The sequence below is a fragment of the Micropterus salmoides genome, unplaced genomic scaffold (genome assembly GCF_014851395.1).
Source record: "Micropterus salmoides isolate LMB-PRFRI ecotype aquatic unplaced genomic scaffold, ASM1485139v1 Ms_hic_scaffold_4, whole genome shotgun sequence".
Classification (NCBI taxonomy): Eukaryota; Metazoa; Chordata; class Actinopteri; order Centrarchiformes; family Centrarchidae; genus Micropterus; species Micropterus salmoides.
The window spans coordinates 31,760,105-31,784,898 of NW_024043372.1; the positions used below are offsets into that span (position 1 = coordinate 31,760,105).

General features: G+C 39.4%; 1 protein-coding gene across 1 annotated transcript in view; it reads left to right on the plus strand.

Annotated features, from left to right (window-relative positions):
• The first annotated feature begins 69 nt into the window (after nt 1–69).
• Nucleotides 70–24,794, plus strand: part of LOC119886483 (inositol 1,4,5-trisphosphate receptor type 1-like) — a 65,498-nt gene continuing 40,773 nt past the window's right edge. The window contains exons 1-31 of the mRNA XM_038697260.1: nt 70–127; nt 9,769–9,884; nt 10,118–10,204; nt 11,322–11,480; nt 12,575–12,673; nt 12,837–12,920; nt 13,172–13,318; nt 13,588–13,692; nt 13,926–13,970; nt 14,083–14,112; nt 14,588–14,742; nt 17,807–17,906; nt 17,991–18,151; nt 18,343–18,484; nt 18,579–18,737; nt 18,820–18,992; nt 19,410–19,529; nt 19,617–19,808; nt 20,078–20,329; nt 20,424–20,565; nt 20,658–20,811; nt 21,315–21,508; nt 21,595–21,733; nt 22,009–22,063; nt 22,158–22,323; nt 22,481–22,648; nt 22,787–22,858; nt 22,970–23,107; nt 23,249–23,374; nt 23,487–23,687; nt 23,853–24,104. Of these exons, the coding sequence (XP_038553188.1) occupies nt 70–127; nt 9,769–9,884; nt 10,118–10,204; nt 11,322–11,480; nt 12,575–12,673; nt 12,837–12,920; nt 13,172–13,318; nt 13,588–13,692; nt 13,926–13,970; nt 14,083–14,112; nt 14,588–14,742; nt 17,807–17,906; nt 17,991–18,151; nt 18,343–18,484; nt 18,579–18,737; nt 18,820–18,992; nt 19,410–19,529; nt 19,617–19,808; nt 20,078–20,329; nt 20,424–20,565; nt 20,658–20,811; nt 21,315–21,508; nt 21,595–21,733; nt 22,009–22,063; nt 22,158–22,323; nt 22,481–22,648; nt 22,787–22,858; nt 22,970–23,107; nt 23,249–23,374; nt 23,487–23,687; nt 23,853–24,104 (4,191 nt within the window). The remainder of the gene's footprint in view (nt 128–9,768; nt 9,885–10,117; nt 10,205–11,321; nt 11,481–12,574; nt 12,674–12,836; nt 12,921–13,171; nt 13,319–13,587; nt 13,693–13,925; nt 13,971–14,082; nt 14,113–14,587; nt 14,743–17,806; nt 17,907–17,990; nt 18,152–18,342; nt 18,485–18,578; nt 18,738–18,819; nt 18,993–19,409; nt 19,530–19,616; nt 19,809–20,077; nt 20,330–20,423; nt 20,566–20,657; nt 20,812–21,314; nt 21,509–21,594; nt 21,734–22,008; nt 22,064–22,157; nt 22,324–22,480; nt 22,649–22,786; nt 22,859–22,969; nt 23,108–23,248; nt 23,375–23,486; nt 23,688–23,852; nt 24,105–24,794) is intronic.

Here is a 24,794-nt window from a genome sequence, read left to right on the forward strand (position 1 = left end):
AATGCTGGTCACGCCAACAAATGAACATGCAGCCCTATCCCCACGGCAATGTGGTATACACATAAGACAATGGCCACTCAGAAGACAGTGGGCTTAGGAGGGGCGTGTCTCAAAGAGACAGGAGCATGTACAGCTTGTTTCAGAGAGAGGCTAAAATGAGGGCCTGCATGAAGAGCCAGTATAAGATAGAAAATTATTATTTTTTAAACTTTGAATCATGCTGCCATAGAGGAGTCACAGAACTACAATACAGGGCTGGAAATGCAGTATAATAGGTCTCCTGTAACATTTAATAATCAGCCTCTAACCTGACAGCAGAAACATCTGCACAGATTAGCAAGCAGCTAAAAATACATTTTTTTTTGTGATTAACAGACCAAATGGAATTTATTGTTGTATGTTTATCTTACTATTTAATCTACTGTACCCCCGTGCTATGAATCTATTACATTGTATTTGGACTGATTAGAATCTAAATGATGAGCTTTATGGCTCTTGGTGACCTGCTAATATGATATTGGTTATGGAAAAAAAAAAGTTTTTTTGCTCACTTGGTTTATATCTGGAAGTGATTTGTAATGTGGCATTATTGATTGGTCTGTTCAGACAGTATGTCAGGGTGTGCCCTCTTCATATGATTTTGCGACTCCAGTGAGTTTGCACTGCTTAAGCCCTTTTCTAGCACCTTATTTCAGCAGGGGCATTATGGTGGTTCATCAGAAGTGGGATTATTACACATGGATTTTTTTCTAGAACTGAGACAACACTAACATGGTGGCTAGACTAAAAGACAACCTTGTTGCTTGAACAGCACAGTGTGCCCTGCTTGATAAATCCATGACCACTAAAGGTGTAAACAACATTACACAACACAATAACAATCTTAGAGTATATTCATCCTGTGAAGAAAGAAGCATTTCTTTGTTCAGTCATATTGATTATCTACAGTACTTAGCAGAATTTTCTCTCCGAGATAACCATGTAGCCTATTTTTACTAAGCCAACAAATTCAAAAATTAAGACGAAAATGAAAATACTGTAACGCTGTGGAGCAGTGTGGGGTAGACGAAACAAACAAAATCTGTCTTTACCTTTTAAAGAAATTGAGTCACCATTGCACAAGCTAAGGAAAAGGTATGTCATATTAGATTTCATGCAAGAGTGTAATTTTTGTATCTACTCTATGGAAAGTAGAGGCTCATGCCACTAAAATTATAGTCTGAATGAACTGAGAAAAGTGGATTGTTCTTAATGGGATGGAATGTGTTTAATGCACACACAGTAAATCATGACATCCAAGGACTCAACGTTAAACTTTTTTGGGCCAGTGGGTTTGAAACTTACTGGCCCGAAGACAGTTTTTACTGGCCCTCCTTCCTAAATTTGTTATTTATCAGTGTTACAACAAAACCAACGACTTATAAGTTATGTTATACTGTTAACATGCATTGGTTTTTAAATACATCCTGGATATGAAAAAAACTAAACTAAAATGTAATCACAGTTAAAATTATAAAAAATAAAAAGGTTAACAAAACAATTTACTTTTAAAACTAAACATACTAACAGACTCAAACATGACATGCTCTCGCTCCTGCTGACAGCCATTTAATAAAAAAATGTACACAGAGCAGCGGATACAAGTCTCCTCCATCCTGATTGACAGGTCGCCATGGTAGTGACATGTCAATCACAAGGTAGTCCCGCCCTAATGCATACGCTGCATTGTCGTCTATTTCCCCTAAATGGGACCATAATATACTAAATGAACATCATGCTGTGTTGAAGAAGACTAATAAATCAGCTGAGAAGTAGCAACATTTCACCATTATTTCTGATGCAGCCGGACTTCTTTTTGCAACCAGCGGACTCGCCCCCTGCTGGCTGTTAGAGAGAATGCAGTTCTGTCTGCAAGATGTCTGTGAAGATTCTCAGTCATCCAGGTCATAGTTATCCAACGAAAGTTAAAGTCCAGTTGCCCTTGACTTTAACTTTCATTGGATTCCATCTGCATGGTTTCACTTTCGACCCAGAGGTTGCCCCATGATTGAGATTAGAGAAATAACATTTGACAACCACTCGTCACGTAGCTACAACTCTGGATTGGACAACGGTGTGCGCCATGAGCTGCAAAACAACTGCAGGATGTTGAGTTTTCTAATTTATTTATTTTTAATACTAATGATTTTTCTAGTACAACTGTCCCGACGTTACGTTTTACTGGCCTCGGGCCATTGGGCCACCGTTATTGTCGAGATTGAAGTGTGCAGATTTGTTGTTCTCTGTCTGATAGAATGTTTATGCTGAAATTAGGATATGGTTTAAATATAAGTATTAGTTGCCTCATATTGCTTTGGAAAAGCTTTTACCAGTTCACTGAAGAAAGATTGTATTGCACAGATCAGCATGTAATCGACCCAAGAGAGTCCCTCTTCCTCTAAGTCAGTATCTTTTTAGGGTTGCTAATAATTGACCATTCTCTGCCATGATTGATGTACTAAAGTTACAAGTGCAAGCTATTACTCACTATGTTATCTGCTGCTAGCTGTGCTGGCCCTGGCATTCAGAGTCCTGTGTGTTATTTTTTTGTACCAGGAAGAGTTCTATTGAGTGAAGAGCAGATAAGTAATAGTGTTTTATGGATTTAAACAAGACATTGCCTTTCCATTTGGGAATGCAAAAAACCTGTCCCTTATCTAACTGAGCTATTCAAATCATATTCAAAGCTCTGGTTTAACACCATAAAACAGCACAGTAATCCTGCCTAAACTAAATGTGCTCCTGGCACCTTTAAGACATCACATTACCATGTAATGTAGACTTTGTCACATATGTAACACCAAATAATTAGAAATCCATGGTGCCATGTGTTTCAATTTTTGTTTAGCAAAGTTAAGTATGTATTATGGTACATTTAGAAATGTGCAGAAATTCATAGGTATTGGTATAAATTAACCCTACTGAAGGTTGCAGTCTCACTATTAAACAGAAGCAAAGTGTACCACAGTCCAGGACTAAATCCTGTTGATTGCATTGTTAGTTTCCATTTTATCTATGCACACAGATCTTTGAGAGATCAAGTGGGACTGCATGGAAGGGACCTTTGCACACATTTGTATGCTCAAAATCATCACTTTGTGTGCAATACTATAACTCTGGCATTGTATTAGAGTCAGCCCCGATATGGGATTTTTAAGTCCGATACCAATTTTGAGATTTGAGATTTTTAAAATCGGATAGCCGATATATCGGCCAATATTGTTTTTTCCCCCTTATTTTAAGAAACGCCTGACATAAACAAAGATTATCCCTAAAATTTTGTTATGTTGAGACAATACCAAGATACCATGACATAATGCAGTATAAAAAGAAACTTTGAACAAAAGTACAACAAAAAATATTAAGGTTTTGATAAATTAGAGTCAAATAAAACTACAGAAAAAAATAAAAAAATATCTGATTTGTTATAAATTATAGAGTACTACTACTAATGGACATTAAAGTAGATGGTGTATTGTGGGGTCAGCAAAACAGAAACTGTAAAAAAAAATACCCATATACTACTACTGCTACTACTACTACTAATAATAATACCATATATCATCTTTAATGTCATTGCTATAATAATAATAATGATAATCAGGGTTCTCCTACATAGGCAAATAATATATATATTTTTTGTTATGCAATAGTTATTACCTTACATTTAATCTGCTACAATGACTACTTTCTAAAACATGCTTTCTATGATACAGTGACACAGAGAAAACACTTGTTTAATTAATCTAATACTAAATGACTGTCTACAGGGAGGACCTGCAACTTTGAGATTTCACACTAACGTTTCACATTCAAAAGAAGAGGTAACTTTCTTCTTGTACAGCTCACGTTTATTCACAACGCTCTGGTTTAATCCTTTCTGACAAGCAGCTCGCAGATTTAGAATACGTCAAACACTCTAGTTTAATCGCTCAGTAAGGTTAGCGCTCCACCACTGATAAACACGGCATTGGTTTTGTGACTAATTTAGCAATGGGCAGCAATAGCTGCTTTAAGTTATGTTAAATAATATTTAGAAGTAAAGAACTATGGAGAATAAATCTACAATCACGTCTGTCAGCGTAACGTCCACCACTCACCTACTGTAACATTAAACATCCTGCTGTGAGAGTCACAGCAGGATGTTTAATGTGCAGTGAAAAACGAGAGGGTTAGCAAGTCTGGTATGAATGTTTTCAGGAGAGTGAGAAGTGATAAGGGCTGATTTTATTATTATTTAAGTCATGACAGATGCCATGCCATCTAGGGTGTACATTTCTAGTTGTACTATGTGATCTTGTTTGTGTGTCAGACTGCGTATGTACTGTACTGTACTTTGTGAGCATTGCAGGAGTGGTATCTATGAGTGTTTTTCAATGCTGCACTGTGATATTGATATTGTACTGGGGTGGCAACAGAAACCTCACTTATAGACATCTCAAAACCTGGACAAATTGAACCAAACCACTGTCAAGGCTAGATTGAACTAGAGGCAAGTAATAAAATGTTTATTTCAATTTATTAGTGGATAGCCCCTTGAGATGCAGCATCTCGTTTTCAAGAGGGTCCAAAGACACACATACATAATACAACAGAGAAAAAAAACATAACATACCTAAGACAGGAAATACAAAAACACAGAAGAAATACTCAAAATAATTGAGTTACTTTAGTCCTCAGCACGGTACCAGCTCAACTTGCCTCTACTCTACTCTCCTTTTTGTGGTTTTCCATTGTGGATTTCGATAAAATGTGATGTGAAAACACAGCTGACTGCTGTACCAAAATCTGCAAAAAATGAGATGGATCTCCAGGAACAAGGGAGATTGTTTCAATCGCAAGTAGCCTTATAATGAAAAGCTTTACGTCCAGCAGCTGAGAAGATTATTGGTACAGTAAAGACATATATTGCATATCTCTAAGTGGATATATAGAACCACAAGGAATCAAGAGTTCTTTCAGATATGGTGGACAATCAAAATAGGCACATTTGAAAATAAATTGAAACCAATGGACGTCTGTTCTTGAATTAAGCTGAAGCCAATTTAGTGATTAATACATTAGACAATGATGAGTTTTTAAAGGACACCTCAGAACAAATCTACACAGAGAGTTAAAGACCACATGAAGTGGCTTTGCTTAAAAAGATTGATAAGATGAGAGCTAATCCAAGGTAAGTGCTTCCCTTAACTCTAACGGTTCTAAATGGAAAATGTTTATCGTTTACGTTGGTGAGTTCAGAGTGAAAAAAGTTCCATACATCTTCAACAAAAGGAATTAGCTGGAACCTGTCCCAATTAATAGAGTTTAAATCCTGTATAAAATAATCAGCATTACTATTTTGACATATTCTAATATATTGATTTTCCAATCAATTATGTGTAAATTATGTGATGCAAGCCTTAAATTAGGTGTTTGAATCATATAGTAAATGTGCATAAGAAAATTATATATTATAAAAATTATTAAGGTATATCTGGTATATCTATTAAAATGGCTATTAAAATGAATGTGCTTCCTTGGATCAACTTTGTGAGTTCAGTGTTGTGTTTGCCACCTCCATCTCATTTCTGGGACATAATTACTAAATTACTTTGGAATGGCAAGCACCCTGGTCTGAAATTATTCACAGTGCAACAAGATAGATCTGCTGGAAGACTTCTAATTCCCAACTTTACTTTTTACCATAGGGCCTTCACACTATGAATAAATTTGTTACAGAACTTACTGTCTCCACAGATTAATCCAAATACATGATGCTATTAGATTTCAGTGTGACGTAGGTGACAGATTTAGGTCAGTTAAAGATGACCTTGTAGGGAGAAACCGATAGACAATATGGGTTAGCACAGGGACAATATTGTGGACCATGAAGTATCTGTCAGACTCTATAAACAAAGCTGTCATCAGACATTTCTTCAGCAGACCTGACACCTGGCTCACTTTATTTTCATAACAGTCTGAACCAAGCATCCATATAAGACAACTTGGGAGTGAGAACAGGTTGGATAAAAACCTATACTCTTTTGAAGACTTCTCTATCCATTTTAATTTACAGGCTTCAACTTTTTATTCCTACCTATTGGCTCTTTGGCAGGCTTGAAGAGCTGCTCAAAGTATTGTATGAGACTCAGGGAACAAATTATCTCCAAATGGGTGAATTCTAGAGAAAACACATCTCCCATTACCAGTAAACTCATTATGATGGTCTGATATCAATGACCTCATCCCAGGTTTTGATTGGGCTGGTGTTTCGGTAAAGCAGTTATCCAGAAATCTTAATCATCAACAAATTAATTTTAATTTCATTTTCAGGATGCATATGACTCCTCGTAAACGTCACATTATGAAGCTGACTCAAATTGTACACTATGCCATATAGGTACCGGTTGGGTCCTTTTATCATATGATTTGGGAATGCCCTAATTTCTTGAAAGTGGTGAAGGAAAATCTCCTCACCATATTACACATTCCGGTCCTCCAGTGTTTTATATGACTTATCTCAGCCTTATTTACAAAAAGCCAAAGCGGTAGTTTTGGCCTGTCTGACGGCGAAGAAGATGGTCACAACTCGGTGGAAGCCTCCACATACGCTAACTCGGCAGCCATGTGTGCTTACTTTTGGTTTATCTTTATAATTGTCCACAGCACGCATCCATGGGGTAAAAGAGGAAACTATAAGACTTTGGGCCCAGTGGAGGATCTTAAAGAGGTGGTATTATGCTCATTTTCAGTTTCAAAATCCTATTTAGGGGTTGTACCAGAACAGGTTTACATAGTTTAATTTTCAAAAAACACCATATTATGTGTCATACTGCACATTGCTGCAGCTCCTCTTTTCACCCTGTGTTGAAGGCTTCGTTTTAGCTATGGAGTGATACATCTTGTCTCTAAATGATCTTTGTTGGGAGTTGCACATGCACAGTTCCTAGTTAAGGACTAATAGCCAAAGGCCGGTAATAGCCAATCAGAAGCAGAGAAAGGTGGGTCGGCGAAAAGACTGTAAACAGCTTCCATTCAGCTGTAGGCTACATGTTGCCGACCAGGTTGGCAATTTGGACTGGAGCAAGAGTTTCAGACTGGTGAGTTATTAATCTGTAACAAAAGTATCTTTCATCCATAAAGTTTTAACTGAGCTCTGTCTCTACATCAAAGGAACAACTTCATGTCCATTGACTGCCTGGAGGGTAGCTAGTGTTTGGAAGGGAGAGGAGAGGTGTGCTGCAGCTCAGTGTTTTGCCACCGGCGTTTCTGAGGGCGTGTCGGAGTAGTCGCTCAGCGAGCGTTATGACAAGTATTTTCATTGTGACGTCACAAGAAAGGGAAGTAAAGGCTGGACTACAAACGAGCTGTTTTCAGGCAGTTCAGAGCAGAGTTTTCTGTGGAAGATGGGAACTCCCTTTGGGCTGGACTTTGGGCTTTTTCACTTTGCAAACCTATTACATTCACAAAAAAGATATATAACTCAATAAAGGAGAGGGAAAAAGCCAAAAACCATAATACCACCTCTTTAAAGGCCACTTAAAGAATGGTTTGTTTTTGTATTACTTTCCTTTACCGTTGTATAGCTGACTGTATTACTTTGGTTCAAATGATTATAAAATTTGACATTATTCAACAAACGGCCAAAAATTTTTTATTAACAACAAGCATGTTTTTATGTGGACATAAACTACAAAGAAATAACATTGCATGCAAGGAAGTTTACCATGGCAAATTTAATAAAAATAAAATAAATAAAAAATAAATAGTATAGTGTGATGCTTTGCTTAATAAGAGAAGTCACTGTTACAGTGGAGGAGCAGGGGGTGGGTGGTCTTACATGTGTAAAACAACACACATGCCCTCTCGTGAGCTTGAAAGGTTCATGCATAACGATTAAAATGGAGGCAGTTTGCAAACTACAGTCTGTCAAGACTTCTGTCAGTAGTGAATTTCAACCTGTACAGTTCACATACTACAGTATGTGAGTAAACCTTTTCCCAGTGGACAACTTGACTGTCAAACACAGGTGTAACTAATACCAATAATGACGACTTCATCCCATTTAGGTGTTACAGGGCCCTGCCATTGTTCATGTGGAGTCTGGTGTTGTTTACTGACATGGTGCCATCATTAATGTTATCAGATTCACCTGTGCTTTTCCTGTTAGGAGTCATAATGACACCTGATACCCAATTTGAGTGTCTTCAAAAGGTTAAGCCATCATTACAATTAGGTGTGCGGCAAGAGCCAAAGCCAAAAGTTTCAGGGCAGGTCTCGAGTGTTTTATTCAGAAACCATGGCTGTGTCCTTATCCCATATATAATAAGCCTGTCATCACTGACATGTGTAGAGTCACACAGCTGATGTTTTTTGAATCTATGAAATGTGATACAATATATTGTGGGACTGTAAACAGCAAGGATTATACATACTATGGACACTACTTTTTTACTCCATGGTGGAAATTTGTTGAGTCCACATACTTTATTCTTGTTTTCGCCATAAACCTAATTGCTCATCCCTGGCAGGCAGATGTTCTCCCAGTGCCCCATTTTCTCATTTTGGTCCTTGGCCTCCTCTCTTCCACCCCATGCCCCATGATGGCTAATCCCTGTAGACTCCTGATTTGACTGTATTTCTGATGGAGGCTGCCAGAGTGGTTATTTTTACTCATGGCATAGCGAATCAGGTCCCTTGTACCAGTTAACACAGAGCTGTACAATATGTATATGAAGACATTCAATACTATTTAATGAAACTTTTATATTTCATTCTTTCTGGCAGTTATTGTTTGTTTAAAACAGTATTTTACTGCTGGACACCTGAGCAAGTAAACCGGAAAGACTTATCTCTTGACTGAGTGTCCATTGTTAAAATGGGCATGTGTGAGATGAAATGGGAAAGTTTTGGCAAGATGTTTGGACTGACTGGTTTGGATATCTTAAACAGTGGAAATGAGGTGAATCCACAAAGGTTTTGGTGTTCATTTCAGTTCAGTTCAACTTCAGTAGATATTGCCGTCTTTAATATTCTATGATCTCTTCATTTATTTGTTATCAAATATGTTATATAATATATGTTATTATAACTTTTTAAGTCATTAATTAGGAAAACTGTGTATTAATTAATTATTTAATCCATATCCAATTTGACTAGTTGGTAGAAATAGAAATAAGTTTCAGCATGAATTGCCTCTCATTGTCCTCCATGGCCAGACCCTGCTAGGTGGTCCAAAATTACCCTTGGGCAATCCAGCTCTTTGGCCCCCTACAGCACAGTCACCTGTTCTGCACTGTTGGTGATCCCCTTGATGCCATTTTGTTGGCCACAACACCAGATCTGTATCACTTCATGGCCTATTTTCACATCATCGGGCTAAGTAGAATAATGCAACAATATTTTGGCCTCAAAGAAGCAGAAGTGTTTACAGAGGATTCATAATTTAAAGGGTTTATCCTGTGGGGAGCACGAATGTGAAAATTTCAGTTACATATCTGAAGAACAAAAGCTAGAGGAAGAGGTTGCCACAAACATTTGTGGCAACGTGGCCAGTAGTGGATGATGATCATTAGATGATGATCCATTACCGTTTGTGCATAGAGTCTAGGGTCAAATATTTTTAGTATTAGCCAACTCAGGAGTATATGTGAGTAAGACTGGTTAAGACCTATCTAGTCTTGATTTTATCAAAATTTGTACGGGATTGACATATATACACACACTCTTCTTGTCTTCTTTCCTCAGACTGCCTTTTCAGACTGTGTCCTATGAACAGATACTCGGCACAGAAACAATTCTGGAAGGCTGCAAAACCTGGAGGCAACAGCACCACTGACACAGTCCTCCTCACCAAACTCCATGCAAGTGCCCTCTTTATTTAGTGTGTCTGCTCTTTGACTTTTGTTAATGGTGAAAATAATGGATTAGTGTATTAGTGAAATAAGGCTGCAGACTTGTATTTAAAAATATTTATTATATATATAAAATGTGTATGTAGCATCATTCCTTCCAGAAATAGTATTTGTGAAAAATGACTGCCCTCTGACAGCTGAGTGTTGTCTTGAGCATCTCTGTTCCCTGATTTGTGTTTTAGCATGCTGCTGACCTGGAGAAGAAGCAGAATGAGTCTGAAAATCGCAAGCTGCTGGGGACAGTCATCCAGTATGGAAATGTTATTCAGGTGTGTTCAGGAACCTATGAGATAAGGTGCTTTGGTGAATAGAACTGCAGCACCATGTATGACACTGTGATTAAAACAGAATTCTAGTCAATATCAAGCAGAGTGTTTTAAATAATTGCTACAGCACAAAGGCGTGTTATAAAGTTGCCTGTTGTAATGTCTTATCTTTCTTTGCTCATTGCCCAGGAATGGTTTGCACATAGATATGAGATATTCTGAAACCAAGAATGGACATGCATTCCTCCTCTGTGATGTACACAAGGGAGACGGTTCATACAGTGTAGGATGTCCTAGTTGCAATGAACTGTCATTCCAGTAATAAAGTGGGACAATAGGAAATAATTACCAGCTAAGACGGCGTGTTTATGTGTGTGTGTTTCATCACGGCAAAATGTGGTGCAGGAGACACCTGCTGCAATGGGAACTTCCACAGAGAAGTTTTGAGACATTTGCCGTTGGTGTTTATATCGTATGTCAAAATGAAGGCCGAGTTCGAAGAAGGGTGTCGTCTGAGCAAGGGCGCCAGAAGTAGCGGGGTAGGAAGTAGGAAAGGGGCCATTAGTCCCTCCACTTTACGCCCCTGGCCCACAACTGATCATTTATCTCTTGCCAGTAATGACACATTCTATATTCACGACCAGCCGTGTTTAACGTTGTACATTACTTGTATCAAACATGGGAATATTTTAGCAGAACACATTGTTAGTGTTAAAACTAACATAGGTTAAAGCTCACCATCTCACAATCACACATCATATATTATTCCAAATGAGGTGCAGACTCGCTGGTACTACCATGTATCATGCTGTAGGATTAAGTTTAGTAAAGTTGGCTGTGGTTCCCAAAAATATGTGGAGCATATAATTCCAGTGTAATTGGTGATAGATTCTTTTTGACAGGTCTGGGAACAGTTGATTAAATATGTGAACCAGCAGAGGTCATAAGAAGCACTTAAAGATATGAGATTTCAAGTACTTAAATCATTTTGAGAAGAAATAAAGACGCCAAACCGTTCCAGAGACTCCTATTTTCAGTGTTCCATTGGGTCCAGTTGTGCCAGTTCATAGTAGCTATGTGTCTTGCAGCCATGTAATGCTCTCTCTTGTTTGGCCAACAGTTGCTGCATTTGAAAAGCAATAAATACCTGACAGTGAACAAGCGCCTTCCTGCACTGTTGGAGAAGAATGCCATGAGAGTGACTCTGGACTCAGCGGGAAATGAGGGATCCTGGTTCTACATCCAGCCCTTCTACAAGTTGCGGTCCCTGGGAGACAGTGTGGGTAGAGTGGGATGTGGGATTTCAAGTTAATTATGCTCAGTAGCAGAAATTTAGGATGTATTTTTAGACTTTTCAGAAGGTTTGAAAACAGAAGTCAGATGGAGTTACATTTAGCTTGTGTTTATAAAACAATGAATTCAAAATATAAGACAACTAGCCCAATGTGAGCACCAGTTCAGGCTGCAGTTTGCCCTTCCTTTTATTTCATTATGCTCTACTTTCCAAGCAACTACAAACTGACATTTATCTGTGTTTGTGAGTTGTTTTTGGTAGTTGGACAGGACACAGAGTATTCTCAGCATCAACAAAACATTCTGCTGTTTGCTTTTGAGACAGGACTGAGAAGTGCTTTTTCAGACGCTTCAGCTTTCATGACAATTTCATTACCTGCCCAACAAGTTAAAGTTAAAGACAATGTTAACCCCTCCAGTCATGACTGGTTATCTACACTTCCCATGCATAATAGTTCTGGAAAGCCCTTAATGATGTTTTAGCACCATGATGGTTCACTTGCAGGTTGCTGGATCAATTACATAGATAATGTTGGACACCTAACTCTTTAGGTTGAAGACAGTATTATATAGACATATGTTACTGATCATTAGACCAGTTAGACCATTGATGTTTGCTGCCTATGCCTACAGATAATCTAATATCAGGGCCAGTGCTACACCTTTCTGTCTGATCAATTCCTTTCACACACATTATGGTCCACGACTCCCCCCAGTGCTTATCTGGAGACTAGCATGATCCATGTAACCGGATCTCCCATACGTACGTGTTATGTTCACCTTGTTATGAAAGAGAATTGCAGTGTTGAAGAATGATGGCTAATATCTTGGGACGTGACATACTTATGGTTTGGAATTTAAATAGAGTGCTAATTCCCACACAGTGGCCCTCAGATCAGCAGTATTTCATCTTGTTTAAAGATTCCCTGAATGAGTATTTAAAAGATGCTTACATTCCAGTTGATATTGCACTCTGGTATCACTTCTTGTTTCTGAGTAACACATTCCTTAGGATTGAATTTATCTAAACCAGATGCTCCTTTAAATGCGGTATGTTCTGTATTTATATTGCTCCTGCAGGTGGTGATAGGAGATAAAGTGGTCCTTAACCCTGTGAATGCAGGACAGCCTCTACATGCCAGCAGCCACCAGCTAGTTGACAACCCAGGATGCAATGAGGTACATGAACTCAGTAAATAAGACATAAGATAGATTCCATATTTGGTCATTGAAGTGGAATAAGAGGAAACTCTGGCTTAAAGGCCTGCATTATACAACAAGACATGTTCCAAGCTTTAGATTTCTGTAGTTTGCTCACACACTTCTCTCCTTTGTCTTTCAGGTTAATTCTGTAAATTGCAACACTAGCTGGAAAGTTGTTTTATTCATGAAATGGAGTGACAACAAGGAAACAATACTTAAAGGGGTAGGTATACTCATTGATGTCATACATTCTGTATGATTTATTTATATTTGTAAAAACGCACCTTCCTTAATTGGTTACAAAGAATATTATATATTACATATTATGAAAAAAAACTACAACATTAAAATCTCAGAATGTCAGATAAATACAAAAACAGAAACTACAAAGTAAGCAATACAATAAAAATGATCAGTTTTATCAGTAACACACTGTGCATGTATGTGTTTGTGTGTCTTTGTGTGTGATGGCAGGGTGATGTAGTCCGGTTGTTCCATGCAGAGCAGGAGAAGTTCCTCACTTGTGACGACCACAGGAAGAACCAGTATGTTTTTCTTAGAACAACCGGCAGGCAGTCTGCCACTTCCGCTACCAGCAGCAAAGCTCTGTGGGAAGTAGAGGTTAGCACGGCATGTTCTCCGCATAAAAGCTAATTCAGTTAATGGTGTTTGGCTGTCCTTGTCCTTTATTAACTGGATATCTAAATGTCTGGTATTAAGAGCACAGTGCCCTAACTGTGGAGAGAAAGCATACTGTTTTTTTAATATTACTTTAGTGCAACAGAAATAATCAAACCAAGAGAAACAAAATAATCCAGCTTTTTACCAGTTTGACATAAGATGTTTATTTATGTCTTCTTTTACATGTCTTTTTCCATTGCCATTGCCAGGTGGTCCACCATGACCCATGTAGGGGAGGTGCAGGCTACTGGAACAGCCTGTTTAGATTTAAACACTTGGCCACAGGTTGTTATTTGGCTGCTGAGATGGGTGAGGTGTGTGTCAACTTCTTTTCCTTTTTATCTCAAACTGTTAAAATGTCATACCCATGCATACTGTTTGCCTTTCTTACAGTATGTTTCTGACATAATAGCATTAAGTCCAGCAAAGCAATACCTGTATGTCTACAGACACATGTGTGTAGACAGACAGGTAAATTGGACGCCTTGTGCATTGACTGCAATTTGAAATGAATGATGCTGAGGAGGATATTTGACACGTTTCCCAGGTGAATGCAGACTTTGAGGAGGAGAGTGCTGAGCAGCGGTCTGCGGTAAGACTTGATCTCTTCTCCCATATGTGCATAGCAACATCACATGTGGTTGCCCCACCGCTATTGATCTAATCTGTTCAATTCTGTGCTGGGTCTTTGCTTTCTGCTCTAGGTGGTGGACTTTACACCCTTTAATTTCCAGGTACTGTGATATAATCTTTACTTGGCTGCAGCAGCCTAGTACAAAAATCATTGTCATGACTGTCAGTACTGTCTTTGCTGCTTTGTTGTTAGCAGCAGTAGCAGTAGATCACCACAGAGTGTCACCATGCTGTTCTCTCAGCTGATGTATGTCTCCCTGAAAATCCCCATTAGGTGGCAGTGTTGTACAAGCCATACTGATCCTAACAGGGATGTTCTATTTACCTGTAGCTCTTTATTATGTGCCAACAAGGCCCAATCTGTAGTGATGACTTTTATTTCATTAATGTGCACTAAGTCCGTCAAGATTTAGAGCTAATCAGCTTTCAATGGCAACTAGTAGGTTAAAGTGAAAACATGCATACTCCTTGGCATCATGTTTGAGGGTCGATAGCATATTTTATCAGTGGCAGTAACTTCCCTGCAGTTTGTAGCCAGTGCTTTACTCCCTCTCACTGCATGTTCTCTTGCTTTAGCTGGATGCAGATAATGAAGCTTTACGAGGTCGTCTGCGAGCTCCACAGGAGAAGATCATGTACACTTTGGTGCCAGTTCCCGACGGCATGGACATCTCCTCCATCTTTGAGCTGGACCCTACCACTCTGAGAGGCGGGGACTCCATGGTACCCAGGTATAATAATACAGCACACCAACAGACCAAACATACAATACTTCTTCTGGATTGCCTAGATTCATTTAAAATGTTAGTCGACGAGGTACAAGGTTGTTAATTAGTTATTATACAGCTTATATAAGGCTGCATAACAAAATAAAATTTGTAGTTCCTTCATGCTACACACAAAATATAAGCAAGTGTAGGACAAGGACCCTTTTTGTTAGGTATGGTCTGTTTTGTGCCGGCTTACCAGCTGTTTGTTCTGGTCACTTCTTGACGTGACATTCAAATGAGAGATTGTTGCCCATTCTTCTGTGTTTGGTTGGATAACAGATAGCAGGATAAGACACTGTTAGGAAGAGTGTCACATCTGTGCTGTGTTTTATTTATTTTTTCTGTTTTTTATTTTGCAGAGGTCAGAGACCAGAAAAGTTGATTTACTTCTGTGGGTTTTCATAGGGTACATTTTTTGGCTTCTGTGCCGACTTTTCCAGTGTGTGTGTGTGCATGTCTGTCTGTGTGAATTTCAATGTACTAGTCACTATTAGATGGCAGACAGAAAGTCCCAGCATGGAATGAAACAGGAAACCATTGTAATCAGGCTGACAGTGGGCAGACAGTGGGTAGTTTTCTAAATGCCATGCAAGATACTTGTTGTGTGTCGGAGTTAAAGCCACAAACTAGATACTGCATAAACACTGCATATGCCTTCACACACACACACACATCATATGGCAGAGCAGTGTTTTATCCCTGTCACAAACAACACATCAGATAAAAACAGAGGTTCCATTGTGTCACATCATCAGGTGTGTGCATGCGTGCTGCGGGCTACTGCTGCTAGAACCTCCCATTCCTACCTGAAATAACCCTGTCCCTGAAACTTTAGCCTGGCGACTAATTAATGCCAGGGAGAAGCGGTAAACAAAGGTAAGCCTGTTAGCTTCAGAAGGCGGTTACATAATGCCTGCCAAGAATATGGTTACAGGCTACTGTCACTAAAGGCCGACAAACCACACACACACACACCCCTACTCTTACACATGTGGAGCAGGTATGAAAGATGTAGTTGGCTCAGACTTTCCTATGTTTAGAGGTTTAATGTTTAATGGAAGAGAGATGATATTGTACAGGCCACTACTGGCTAATCTATAATGCCTCACACATGGCTGAGGAAGCTATTTTAAGCAGTCTCTTCCCTACCATCGAAGTTTGTTTACATGTGTTGCTCACTTGTTACAAGGATAACAAGTGAGCAACACATGTAGGAGTAGCAAGAAACTTAAATACCAATATACTGATTTACTACTTTATTAGATGCGCCTCTCTAATGCAATATGCAAGCCTATGTTTGTGATGCTTCGAAAGTTCCGATTCTGGTTGGCACATTGATTTTATAATCATGTTATCATCATTTATGAGGCCTTAGAAAATAGTGTTGGAGTGTTGGACTGTGTAATACTATTCTGCCCCTTGTATGTGAATAGTCATCATGTTCTATTAGAAGTACTTGTGGAGAAAAATACAGCAAATCAAGTGAAGGTTAAAAACTTGGTAACACCACTAGGTGGAGACAAATGGACATCATATTTTTTCTGTCAACTCTTACTATATGTCTTTGTGGTACTCTCAGACTACACTACACAGTCCTGTACCGGCAGACCTTTGAGACACACACTCACACACATGCCCAGTAGCAGAGATACAGTGGTGTATAAAATTGTTTGCCCCCTTCCTGATTTCTTTTTTTTTTTTTTTTGCATGTTTGTCACACTGAAATGTGTCAGATCAAACAAATTGAAATATTAGACAAAGATAACAGTTTTTAAATGAAGGTTTTTATTATTAAGAAGAAAATCCAAACCTAGATGGCCCTACATGGTTATCTCCAGATTAACTGTAAATCGGCCACGGTGCACTCTTCTGTACCTGGTAAAAAAGGGTCAAGTAGCTGCCGGGTATGATGTCTGTCAGTACATACAGCAGTGACACACCCCAGTGAGCATCATGGAGAACAACAAAGCTAACACTAGCTGAGCTAGCACTGCGGTAAAGTTCCACAAAAGCAACATGAAAAATAAGTCTCTGGCATCCAACCTACTACTCCCATTGTTTAGTTAGCTTCCAGTAAGGCTTAACTTTCACACAGTTTCTCTTGACTGTCACTCAGTGTTGTAACGTTGCCACGTTAGCTGTGCAAAATGCTGACTAGCTACTTATTAAACATTTACTCGCCTCCAAACTAACTGACATTGACCATGGTAAAGAATCAGCACAAATTGCTGCATCGGCCCCCATCCTCAGCGGGCAGAAGAGCTGAGTGGAAAAGGTTTATTTTTGATGGCATGGTGTGTGTGCATTTTACTCTGGACTGCTTTCTTAAGAAGTTCTCTGTTAGGTTGTTGTGAAAACGGGAGTTTTTTGACTTCCTGTGTTGTAAGTCTTATAGTCTATTAAACCATACAAGAAACAGAGTAAGAATCAGGAACACATTTGTTAAGTCAAATGTATTTGAATATTTTTATTCACGATCAGTATTATTTCTAACGCAATAAAGCCTATCACTCAAAAATAAAATACACCAGGTCTGCCTATGTCCCTCCCGCCCCCGAGAATAAAGGAATAAAAAGCACCTTTATCCTTATGAAAGTAATACCAGCAATTTTCCAATGAGTTTGGTCGAACAAGAGCTTATTGACCAACCAATCGACCGACTGACCAGAAAGTGTCAGCGCCACTTCCTAATGAACCTGTTAAACCTTAAACTCATCTTCTGATTAGTTCCCCACAAACACAGGTCTAAATGACACTAAAGCAATGCTCTGATAAGAAAAATCAGTGTCTCATTAAAGGGCAGTGTAGATTCTTGTTCACCTTGGTCAAGATATGTCCAGTAGTCTTTAGCAGGTTCAGCCCCTAAAGGACACTTTAATAGGACTAGTGGCTGTTGGCCATTCAGGTTGTTGTAGTGGTCCAACAAGTAACTTCTCCATAACTGGTCAGATGTTTGAAGCACAATGACACCTAGTTCTGTGCCTGGGTTTTTTTCATCTCAGACAATTTCCTCCGTTACTTCTAGGAGCTCCTATGTGAGGCTAAGACACTTGTGCACCAACACGTGGGTTCACAGCACCAACAACCCCATTGACAAAGAGGAGGAGAAACCTGTTATGCTACGGGTGAGTAGCTGATGGCTAGGTCAAGAGGTATGGAACTGCTGAGGTTTTCTGAACAAACATGGAAAAACATTTTATTTTTTTCAGATTGGAACGTCAGCAGTAAAAGAGGACAAGGAAGCTTTTGCTATTGTTCCGGTGCCGCCAGCAGAAGTGCGTGATTTAGACTTTGCCAATGATGCAAGTAAAGTGTTGGCGTCCATTGCAGGGAAGCTTGAAAAGGGCACCATTACACAAAATGAAAGAAGGTATGTAGGGAAAAATATTAACTTTAATTTAATTGCTACATTATTATGTGTTAAAAGATCTATATATTTGTAAATTTCCAATAGAAGGAAAACTGGATATCACTGCTCACTATAAATTCTATTTTTAAATCAGTCTGTAATGGTTTTTTGTTTGTGCTTGACATGCACACCTACATATGTACACTCTTCAGGTTCGTGACCAAGCTCCTGGAAGATCTAGTGTTCTTTGTTGTGGACATCCCCAACAGCGGGCAGGATGTTTTGGAGATAATGGTTAACAAACCTAACAGAGAAAGACAGAAACTCATGAGAGAGCAAAATATCCTGAAGCAGGTTGGTCTTAAACCTCAGAGACTGTAACTGCACTGATAGAAAGTATGTGATTAACTTCATTTTTGGGTATTAAAATTCCCCATTTCCATTTTAGATTTTCAAACTTCTCCAAGCCCCTTTCACAGACAGTGGTGACGGTCCTATGCTGCGACTGGAGGAGCTTGGAGACCAGCGGCATGCTCCTTTTAGACATATTTGCAGGCTTTGCTACAGGGTGTTACGCCATTCTCAGCAGGATTACAGGAAGAACCAGGTAGGTAGACATGAAAACTCCACTGTGACCCCTGATACTATGGCCTTTGTTCTTTGCAGTAATCATCACCTCTTTTTTACAGGAGTACATAGCCAAACAGTTCCGCTTCATGCAGAAGCAGATAGGATATGATGTACTGGCAGAAGACACGATAACGGCTCTGCTCCACAATAACCGGAAGCTGCTAGAGAAACACATCACTGCTGCTGAGATAGACACATTTGTCACTCTAGTGAGGAAGAACCGGGAGCCGAGGTGAGGCTTACAGGAAGGGACAAGATCTGGAAGATAAACCTTCATAGAACAAGGGGGCACTTTGGGTCAGATTTTTTTGTAAAAAACTCCTAAGGAATGTATTATATGTAAAAGTATGGAAATGTGAGCAGAGATATACAAGTGGAACTGCTTGTGCATGTCCTTGGCAGGTAATTTGCTGACAGTCCGGTCAATTGTCGGTAATGATATGTGAATGAGGCTGATCCTGAAGTTTGGACAAAGTGGGCCCTCACAACTATTATATAAACAGTACTGAAAGTGTGGGAGGAAAACAAGTTGTTAGTATTTTCCGGTACTAATTTTCCAGTCTGTAATATAATCTGAAACCATGCAAATCTCTTAACTCCCCCAGTGGCTATGGAAAAATAAAATTAACATATTGTAATCTGCACCCAGGTTTCTGGACTACCTCTCAGACCTCTGTGTGTCCATGCATAAGTCCATCCCTGTGACACAGGAGCTGATCTGCAATGCCGTACTGGACCCTACCAATGCTGATATCCTCATCGAAACCAAGTTAGCTTTGCATGTTTCTTAATTATTAGATTTTTTAGTAAAACTGAAAAAGAGCATATTATAAATAAAATGTATGCTGTTCACCAGATTGGTCCTGTCGAGGTTTGAGATTGAGATAACGACAAATGGAGAGAACCCCATGGAGGCCGAGGATGAAGAGGAGGTCTGGCTGTTCTGGAAAGACAACTGTAAGGAGATCCGGAGTAAGAGCATCCGGGAGTTGGCCCAGGATGCAAAGGAGGGCCAGAAGGACGACCAAGATGTTGTCAGTTACTACAGGTGAGGTATCTTTACACATATGAAAACACATGCACTGTTGTAAAATCATATCAGAATGATTTTATTATTAATCTGAAGAGAGTTTTAGTCAAAGTAAGGTAATATAGTGCACATGAATCCAAAACCACCAGGTGAATGAAAAACCACATGACATGATGTCTGACCAAACATCATACAGGCATATAGTAAAATTCAAAGATATTGAATATGACAGTAACTACATTTTGAGATGACTAATAATTGCAAGCTCACATGATATTCCCTGGCAGGTGCCAGCTCAACCTCTTTGCCCGGATGTGTCTGGACCGTCAGTACCTGGCTATCAACAAGATCTCTGGTCAGCTGGATGTGGATTTGATCCTGCGCTGTATGTCTGATGAGGACCTGCCCTTTGACTTGCGGGCGTCTTTCTGCCGCCTGATGCTGCACATGCATGTGGACCGTGACCCCCAGGAGCAGGTCACACCTGTCAAATATGCCCGTCTTTGGTCTGAGATCCCTTCTCAGATTGCCATTGATGAGTGAGTTCATCTCCTGAATATTTAGATCGACTTGCATTGTCATTCCAAAGATGTCGCAGCATCTCTTAGATGTGATTCTACTCTAAATATCCAGCTATGACAACGATGGAACCACCAGAGATGAGATCAAAGAGCGGTTCTGCCTCACAATGGATTTTGTGGAGAACTACTTGAGAGAGGTGGTGTCACAGAACATCCCCTTCTCTGACAGAGAGAAAAACAAACTTACCTTTGAGGTAATGCCTCTTTGTGGATGGTATGAACAGATGAGAATTGACATTGGTTTATGTAAATTATAAGTCATGGCTTTCAATGTACTTGTCCATAGGTAGTGAACCTGGCAAGGAACCTCATATACTTTGGTTTCTACAACTTCAGTGACCTGCTTCGACTGACAAAGATCTTACTGAACATTTTAGACTGTGTCCATGTCAGCACAATTTACCCCATCAACAAGTTGGAAAAGGGAGAGGAAACCAAAGGTAAATCAGCTTTAATGTACATTAGTACCTTGGATGATCATGATGGTCATCATACAAAGAGAGTCAAGATTTTCAAAAGTCATTTTAGCTGTCGATTACTTTTGCTTAGTCTCAAATCTTTCTTGCAGGAACATTATTCCAGGACCGATTTATTCAATTACATACTGGTTAACTTCTCATTTTCACAGCTATGTGCAGATACAGTGCCCTGCAAGTAATTTAAAGATAGCATGCACAATCACACCTAAATCTTCTTACATGAGTTTTAAAAAACAAAAGAATTAAATTTAGAAATGATGTTTTAACCATCTTACAAAGTATGTTGAAATACAGTTTCATTTTTCAACGGTTGATTCTCGGTGGCCTCTCATATCCAAATTAAAAACAAGTAGGATCATTCCACACAAATTTTCATAATTTCTGCAGATTTGAATGTTATTATTGGTCTGGGGTTTTTTTTTGTTTGTTTGTTTGTTTGTTTGTTTGTTTTGCATGTACTGTAGCTGGCAGTAATGTGATGAAGTCCATTCATGGAGTCGGGGAGTTGATGACCCAGGTAGTGCTGCGAGGAGGTGGCTTGTTGCCCGCCACACCAACTCATCAGCCGGAGGGAGATGTGGTTAAAACACAGACTGAACCAGAGAGGGAAGACATCATGGTCATGGACACAAAGCTCAAGGTCATTGAGATTCTACAGGTAGGACATCAGGACACTGGTTCTTTCTTCATAACAAACACTTTGTTTTTTTAATTTATATCGGATCTTGTTGTCTTTTCTTTTAGTTCATTTTGAATGTACGGCTAGACTACAGGATCTCCTGCCTGCTTTGTATTTTCAAACGGGAGTTTGACGAGAACAACCCACAAACAGACAATGCTGCCAGCCAGAATGGAACCAATAATGTCCCAGGTCAGATGCCAGGTATGATGCCACTTGATTTAAACCTTTTACAGATGTTGTGGCTTGTCATAGCAGGAAACGCCTGGTATATCTATGTTCACTTTAAGGTGTGAAAGGTACTGAACTGAGCAATTGTTTACCAAATTTGTTTCACTTTTTCTGCTGTGACAAGTTAAAATATCCGCAGTGAAAAATGCCTAAAATAAAAAAAGGCAATTATTTAGCATTTTGTTTCATATTAATTTTGAAATAGATTTTTTTTTTTTAATTGCTTTGAATATTTTTAATAACTCTAGGAAATCTTGACTTTGAGAACATTGAAGAACAGGCAGAGGGGATTTTTGGAGGAAGGTAATCCAATGCTTGCTTGTCTTTCCTAAAGCTATTATAAAGCAAGAGGAAGCAAGAGAAAGGTCATGTAATTTCTGTTCCAATTACATTTTAGTGAGGAGAACACTCCACTGGACCTGGATGACCACGGTGGTCGTACCTTTCTAAGGGTCCTGCTGCACTTGACCATGCATGATTATCCTCCTCTCGTGTCTGGAGCGCTTCACCTGCTCTTCAGACACTTCAGCCAGAGGCAGGAGGTCCTCATGGCCTTCAAACAAGTAGGCCGCAGCGTTTTTTAATACTCAATTTTAATGTCTGACCATGCACACATCTGGGCTAGTGCTCATAAGTTCACTAGTGCAAAACCAGTAATTGAGAAATGTAAGGATTTATGAGAAGAAGTTGATGAAAATCTACACTCAATTAAAAATGTAGGTCCAGCTGCTGGTGACCAGCCAGGATGTGGATAACTACAAGCAGATTAAGACAGATTTGGACCAGCTGCGTTCTATTGTGGAGAAGTCTGAACTGTGGGTTTATAAGAGGCAAGGTGAAGATGGGATGGACGGAGATGGACCTTCAGAGTCTGACAATAAAAAGAAGGTGCTGTCTACGAGAACATGAAAACATAAAATTTGTTAAACTGATGAAGAAGGAAAGTTCATTAAAAGGCTAATATGCCTCAACAGAGATTATGTTGACTCTAAATGACAGTGTTTCTCATTGCTCCTTGTTTTACAGGGAGACTCACTTAGTTCAGACAAGAAGAAGACAGAAAGCTCCAGCAGTTACAACTACAGAGTTGTAAAAGAGGCATGTTCATTTATATTTGAATCTTTTATTTTCATGTATGTGATTTGTTCCCTGTAATTTAAACCCTCCTGCTGTGTGTGTGTGTGTGTGTGTGTGTGTGTGTGTGTTCAGATCCTGCTGCGTCTCAGTAAGCTGTGTGTCCAGGAGGGAAGCTCAGGGAAGAAGAGTAAGAAACAGCAGCAGAGGCTGCTGAGGAACATGGGAGCTCACAGTGTAGTGCTTGAGCTCTTACAGATCCCCTATGAGAAGGTACAACAGTGCAACTAGTATTTTATCACATGCAGAAGAATTAGAAAGCTTTGAAGCTTTGCATAGTTTTTACACATCGCCAGCTCCCCATTAATGTCATGTAAATCAAAAGGTAAGTCTGTCTCTGTTATCTTGCATTAGGGTGAGGATGTCCGAATGCAGGAGATCATGAAACTGGCTCACGAGTTCCTGCAGAATTTCTGTGCAGGGAATCAGCAGAATCAGGCTCTTCTCCACAAGCATATCAACTTGTTTCTTAACCCAGGGGTGAGTAGTTCAGGCATCTCAGATTTACTCCCAGGGATTGATTTCTACAGTGGATACAGTTCAGTTTCTTTTGGGAAAACAAATCTGAAATTTGTTTTTCCAACTCTCTCAGATTCTAGAAGCCGTCACCATGCAGCACATCTTCATGAATAACTTCCAGCTGTGCAGTGAGATCAACGAGCGAGTGGTTCAGCACTTTGTTCACTGCACGGAGACTCACGGTCGACATGTCCAATATCTCAAGTTCCTGCAGACCATCGTGAAGGCTGAGAACAAGTTCATCAAGAAGTGTCAGGACATTGTCATGGCTGAGGTCAGTTCTATGATATTTTTAACAATGGACAATGGAACATTAGTAATACGTACCAGGGAAGAAATAGTGATTCAAAGTAAAGCTGAAAGATGCAGGTGTTGGTAAAAGCAATGAAAATAGTGGTGATACTAATGGTAACATGAGCTTCTATGATGCTGACAATAGTTGGTGAACTCGGGCGAGGATGTCCTGGTCTTCTACAACGACCGTGCCTCCTTCCAGACCCTAGTCCAAATGATGCGTTCAGAGAGGGACCGAATGGATGAAAACAGCCCTTTAATGTACCACATCCACCTGGTGGAACTGCTGGCTGTCTGCACTGAGGGCAAGAACGTCTACACTGAGATTAAGTGCAACTCTCTGCTTCCCCTGGATGATATTGTACGGGTCGTCACCCATGAAGACTGTATCCCTGAGGTATGAATAATGACTTTTATTTATCTATTTCCAGGTGAAATGTGTCTTAATATAGGATTCAGAATCATTGTGTACTGAAACAAACGGATAGTGATTAGAGTGTGTGTGTCATTTAGCTTACTGAAGTTGAAATTAAAGCGTTAAAATTGGGTTAAAGAGCAGGCTGTCAACTTTTAATCCAGAGTGTTTATATCCACATTTTTAGGGGACCGAAAGTAATTTTATTATCAGCTGTTAGTTGACACAACTAAACTAACAAAAGAGATCATTTGGAAGAGATGTCAGTGCCAGTGAACTAGGCCTGAATGCAGCCTAATAATGAGATTAATCCATCAGATAAATATGTATTTGGAATGGTAGATACGTCAAAACAATCCTAGTTTACTTTATGTACATAAGATGGGTAGTCATGTATGCATGTATACATGTCTATGTACAATATATACAGTGTGTTGGACTTATCTATAATACTATTACTACAAGGGTGGTGATGGTGCAGTTGCGTGAGAGACCTGGGTTCAATCCCCCACTGTGACACATCCACCAATGTGTCCTGAGCAAGACACCTATCCCCTAGTTGCTCCAGAGGCGTGCAACCTCCGACATATATCCATATATAGCAATTGTAAGAAGCTTTGATAAAAGCGTCGACAAAATGTAAATACATTTTTGCAATTATAGATGTAGGCA